The 5399-nt window shown below is 39.7% G+C and overlaps 1 protein-coding gene across 2 annotated transcripts; it reads right to left on the minus strand.

The window, feature by feature from the left end:
* Window positions 1–2955: 2955 nt before the first annotated feature.
* LOC101483168 (immunoglobulin alpha-2 heavy chain-like) lies at window positions 2956–5111 on the minus strand. 2 transcript variants are annotated; one of them, XM_004571030.2, is made up of 3 exons: window positions 5076–5111; window positions 4614–4979; window positions 2956–3758 (listed from the first exon to the last, which is right to left on the minus strand). In XM_004571030.2, the coding sequence occupies exons 1-3, from the start codon at window positions 5104–5106 to the stop codon at window positions 3316–3318; spliced, it is 840 nt and encodes a 279-aa protein (XP_004571087.2). In that variant the 5' UTR covers window positions 5107–5111; the 3' UTR covers window positions 2956–3315. The 2 variants fall into 2 exon arrangements, with proteins under 2 accessions (XP_004571087.2, XP_076738859.1); XM_076882744.1 differs by having other exon boundaries at window positions 2956–3761.
* Between the last annotated feature and the right edge of the window lie 288 nt (window positions 5112–5399).

The following is a 5399-nucleotide window of genomic DNA, read 5'->3' on the forward strand; positions in this document are numbered from 1 at the left end:
AGAGAAAATATTACGCGTTTCGTATTGAGGTGAAAAGGAACACAGTTTGTCCCGGACTTCAGCTGCAATGAAAAAGACACAAAGCTGGATTTATTCTGTGTTTACGCTGCACAGCTGCCTCTTCTTCTCTCATTCTCCCCCCTCCCTCTCCTGTTTCTACTTCAATCATGAACCTGATCAATGATCAGCTGATCGGCTTTTCTCTCTTGTTTGTTTATTGCCCACTTTGCGCCAGAAAGAGGAAACCAGCAGATGTCGCGCTAAACAACAGCAGCACTTTTAAGCTTGATCAGCTGTTGTTAGAATTTATTTAATATTAATTTCTAGTATCAGCTGATGTTGGCTGGAGTCACAGCTGTAAACCTGCTGGTCATGATATTGGTTTGGTTATGTGATGAGAGGGAAACATGAAGATGAAACCAGGAGATGTCCTTACTGAATCATCAGAGTTGTGATGGAGAAACAGGTTTACCTTTTAGGTGACATGAATGAGTTGAAGGGAAGTTATGAACTGTTTCTAAGAGACAAATAACACCAGGATCCTTTTCTAAGTAGCTGACAGCTGGTAACTGTGCAGGGGCGGATCTAGCAAAGTGTTGCCAGGGGGCCATGTAGGGCATTAAAAGGGAAAGGGGGGCACAAAGAAATACTTTCTTATTCTCATTTAAAATGTCTCACTTTAAAAAAAAATAATTATCTGAGTCTTGCAACAAACAATTGATAGATTGATACATATATACCATCAGAACAGTGTACATCATTGTCACAACAGTGTTTGTTTTCATTCAAAGGCTTTATGATTTTTCCTATAATGGTGGGCCGGTCTCTAGTCAAAATGCCCGGGACGATTTTTTTGTCCCAGTCCAGCTCTGCATGCAGCTCATCTGCAGTCTGGTGTTACCTACATCTTCCTATTCAGAAGGCAGAATTTCCGAGTTCTGAGTACAATCGAAAGCACCACGACTGCAGTTTTTGTGTGGGATGTAAAAAGCAGGCTAGGATAGAATCAGGTGTGGGATTTCTCTCGTGGAAATGTGCACATTATTTTTTCCTTTCTATTGGTAGGTGGCACAGTGCACTTGTGGCAAGTAAGCAAGCTAGAAGACTGGCAATCTTGCTGGGTATCCAGTTACGGAAGCAACACATTAACAAGAGAATTCTGAGTAAAACCAAAGTTACTTTCCCTAGTAACTAGTTACTCTGAAAGTAACGAGTAACTTGAAGTAACTGAGTTACTTTTGATAGAAGTAACTAGTAATGTTACTAAGTTGCTAATTTAAAGTAACTTACCCAACACTGCTTACGACTGCAGTGAATGCTCAGAATAACACCTTTGAGCGTATGTATGTTGGATTACATCAGGAAAGAATCAACTCAGAACAACATCTCTGGGCGGAGCTCGATTACACCTCGGATCAGTTGGCTGCGGTCGTGAGGTCTCAGAATCTGCTATGTGAGTAAAAAGAGTGACAAGACCACAGAATCGACGGCTAATAACAAGCTCGCAGCTATTAACGGGAGACTGAGAGACCAGTGTCGGAGTGTTAAAAAACAGCTTGAAATTCTCAATTACCATCATAATGCGGCTACCCTTTCAGCGCCAGCTCAAGGCTGAAGCCGAACAACAACTCCCTGATAGCGACTGTGTTGAGTCTGTTCCTTCCCATTCCCTACAAGGCCACCTGGGTTGGCTGGAAGACTGTTTACTTAGCCTGGCAGGGCAAAGGACACTGTCTCAGCTGAACTATGGACACGCACACACATACATATACTGATACTGATAAGCACTCACTGATGCATCACCCTCCCTACCCCGGATCCAACGCCACCTCCAACGCTTACCTCCCCCATGATGTGGACATCGGGTCAGTTGGAGGCGCAGTCGAAAGATTGCAGCGGTCCCAGATCAGATGTACACACTGGAACTCTTTCCCGTGTTGCTTGTCTGTGTTTATTGTGTTATGGTGTGTTGATACCTGTGCATTCCTGTATTATCCTTTTGTGTTGCACATTTCAATGTTTTTTTTTCCTCGCTACCTGGCCTGACCTGTCTCCCCAATGTGATGTTTGTATTGTATGTACGGTCGGCAAGGTCTGTCATCTCGGTTGTGGGCAAAAGACCTGCAACTGACAAATAAAGGCTATCTCATCTCATCATCTCTCAAAAACAGTCAGGACACCGTGGTTTATTCTGATGTCATGGTCAGCCAAAGAGACTGAAAGGCCTGAATTGAAATACACCAGGAAAAAAAACAGGACCATTGTACCACTGTGACTTGGAAAGCTTCTTACAGAAGTATCAGCAAGATCCTATTTAACATTATGATTGTATCTGAAAATATTGTGTGCTACCGTACTTTATGTTTATGCTTTTACATTATAGATGTATAATGAATTTAGGTATCAGTCTCATTTCTATATGTTATGTCGTCATCAGTTTTTTGTGCGCTACATATCAAAAAATAATGGTAGTAGTGATCTTATCATAGTCCTAAACAAAACGTCATGTGCTTGTTTGAAACTCCACATTCACTTTATTCTTACACATCGGTGGTTTTAAGCATGATATGCAATACAATGACATCTCCCCTTCTCAAACAACGAGTAAAGAAAAGTAAGCTATGTTTTTGCTTAGAAACTTGCTGATTACTAATTAACTATTACTGTTTGCAAAGGATTCTCAGTCTTAAAAATTTGGTTCTTTGCATTATTTTGCTGTGTGTGTGTGTGTGTGTGTGTGTGTGTGTGTGTGTGTGTGTGTGTGTGTGTGTGTGTGTGTGTGTGTGTGTGAGCTTATGGTTTGTGAATTAGGAATGAAGGGGTTACATTCATTTACTAAAAGAAACAAGTCAAACAAGAAATTTCAAGTTTCTTGATACGTCTTTATTTTTAACAATTATTAAGCAACAAACATATTATCACTCCAGTTACAACTATATGTGTATACACGGGGATGGTCAACAAACTAACTACACACTTTAGGGTACTTATACAGTCATGTAAAAAATTAATATAAATGAAACATGAGCAAACTCTAACACAATGTGAAAATGTAATCAATCATTATGACAACGAATGTATGAAATCTATAATACAGATTTTGAAATGCCCTGTGTCTGGGTGGGTGTTACTAATTGCGTCCAATTTTTTAAAAGTCTTCACAGTAATAAACTTATATTCTAAAAATAAAAATGTACAACGGCAAATATTGCGACTGAGTACATGAACATGTTGACACCCGTTCATCTCTTCATCTATTTTCTTCTTGACCAAATAAACTTGTGTTTAAGTTTTGCGTAACACAAGTTTGCTGAATTAACAGCTCTTTCTGACAAATACACAAATACACAAGGGTAGAAAGATCAAGAGAATCCCGGCTCTAATGATAGAGAGCCACATCAAAATCTTTACCTCAGCATCTCGGTCTTTAACATCATCGCTGATGATGAGCTTGCTTCCATTACCAAACAGTATCTCCCCACAGGAGGACACCGCACAGTAATAGGTCCCAGTATCAACGGAGCTAAGGTTTATTTTCTGCAAATGGTACACACAGCTCTGTGAAGGAGACTTCACAGAGACCGGTTTACTTGTATTTATATATGTGTGAACAATTCCTGGGCGAGATCCGCGTCTAAACCAGTAGACGCTATGTTCTTCGTCACAGGTTCCAGTGTGTACTGTACAGTTGAACATCACTGAGTCACCAACTTGGATGGTCATGGATGCTGGTTCTTGGTCAATTGTCTGGTGATTAGCTGCTGAAAAAAAGTAGAAATTTGAGAAAGTAGCTTTATGTGTCATTTTTTGTAGATCTGGAATGTATATGCATGTATCAATGAACATACTGTTGATGATCTTCCCAATCTACACCAACAAAATATTAACAGGTTTTCAAAGAAAAGGACACTGCAAAATAAACAAAAACCAAAAAAATGCACAATAACGGCAGGTAAAAAAATATACTCGCTAACTGGCTAGATGAAAAAAAATATAAGCTAAATGCACAGTAGGCTACACTGAATAGACAAAGGCTGATAAGGCAAAGGTGAACTAAAAAAAATAATAAGTGGAGAGGACACGTGTGAAATTTTTATTGTTTACTTGGTTTCCATAGGTCTTTTCCTGTGTGTTATGAATAAATATTGGGGGGGGGGGGTTGGTACTGGTACTGGTTTTATTTTGTTGTATTTATCTGCAACACCTTAAAGGCCAGTCTGTGAAAACATTGTCGGACATAAACCGGTCTGTGCGCAAAAAAGGTTGGGGACTGCTGGTTTAAAGCGATTTGAGTGCTCAGTTACAGTAGAAAAGCTCCATTACAGAACCAGTTCATACCAGTTATAATATTTAGACAATAAAACACGAATCTTTTTGGATGGTAAGGATTTTAAAAAAAGAAAATAAGTCAGTTGAGGTCATTCAGACAAGGCAGACAATGACTCAATGGAAAGAGTAAATCTTTTGTCTGGTTTGTGAAGGCCCCAGTGTCCCCTTGGAAGAGCTGGAGGGAGTGACTGGGGGGAAATGGCACATCGGCCCTAGAGTCTAAGCACGGGAACGCTAAAGGAACATGGAATAAAAGGTGTTCATGAAAAATAGAAGCAAAATACCTCGAACACTCAGAAAGATCCCTTCTCCAAATTCCACCATGTTGGAATGTGAGCTCCCGCAGTAGTATGTAGCTGAATCTGAGAGAAGGACACCAGAGATTTGTAGATGATTGGTCCCTTCCTTTCTTTCCACAGAGAAACGAGGGTTCTTCTCCAATGTGTGGAGGACTTCAGATGGCTTATCATATTTGTAAATTGTAGAGAGGCGCTTAGGTTGGCTTCCTAAGAATTGTCGGTACCAGGAGAAGTGCATCGCCACTTGGCTTTCATAAAAGCAACGCAAAGTCACGTTGTCCCCAACAGCAGCAAATCTCACCCCAGTCTCCTGCTTGACTGTAGCTGACTGGATCACAGCTGACAGATGAACTGTGTCAGAAAAATACACATTGTTAAAGAAGCATAATCAGGTATGAAAATATAACCCTACCTGAATATACATGAATCTTCTACTGAGACACTTACATATCCCACAGAGGATGATACAGAGATGCATCTTTTCAGAGGTCTCGTCAACTGAAGATTTGGAGGAAAAGAGCAGCCAACAGCATAAAAACTGGGTTACTCTTGATTGGTTCTTAAAAGGGTCACCCCGTGTGTTGTTTTAAACTTCCGTCTCAGTGTCATAGAAAAATTAATCTGTTTAACAGCAAAGCCACACATGTCAAATAAATATATTCTACATTTCTCCACTTTTTAAATAGTCATGCAGTTATATTATCTATTTTTAAAATTAAAAAAAAATAAAATAAAATAAATACGTGGAAGTCTTTTTTGTAATACCTGACT

The sequence above is a fragment of the Maylandia zebra genome, linkage group LG3 (genome assembly GCF_041146795.1).
Source record: "Maylandia zebra isolate NMK-2024a linkage group LG3, Mzebra_GT3a, whole genome shotgun sequence".
Taxonomy (NCBI): domain Eukaryota; kingdom Metazoa; phylum Chordata; class Actinopteri; order Cichliformes; family Cichlidae; genus Maylandia; species Maylandia zebra.

Bases quoted from the DNA above. Each gene is read 5' to 3' on its own strand.
- LOC101483168 (XM_076882744.1), bottom strand. From the start codon at position 5,106: ATGCATCTCTGTATCATCCTCTGTGGGATAT. The intron at 4,980-5,075 runs GTAAGTGTCTCA...TTTCTGACACAG, and splicing joins TATCATCCTCTGTGGGATAT to TTCATCTGTCAGCTGTGATC. The intron at 3,762-4,613 runs GTATTTTGCTTC...ACTTTTTTTCAG, and splicing joins GATCTTTCTGAGTGTTCGAG to CAGCTAATCACCAGACAATT.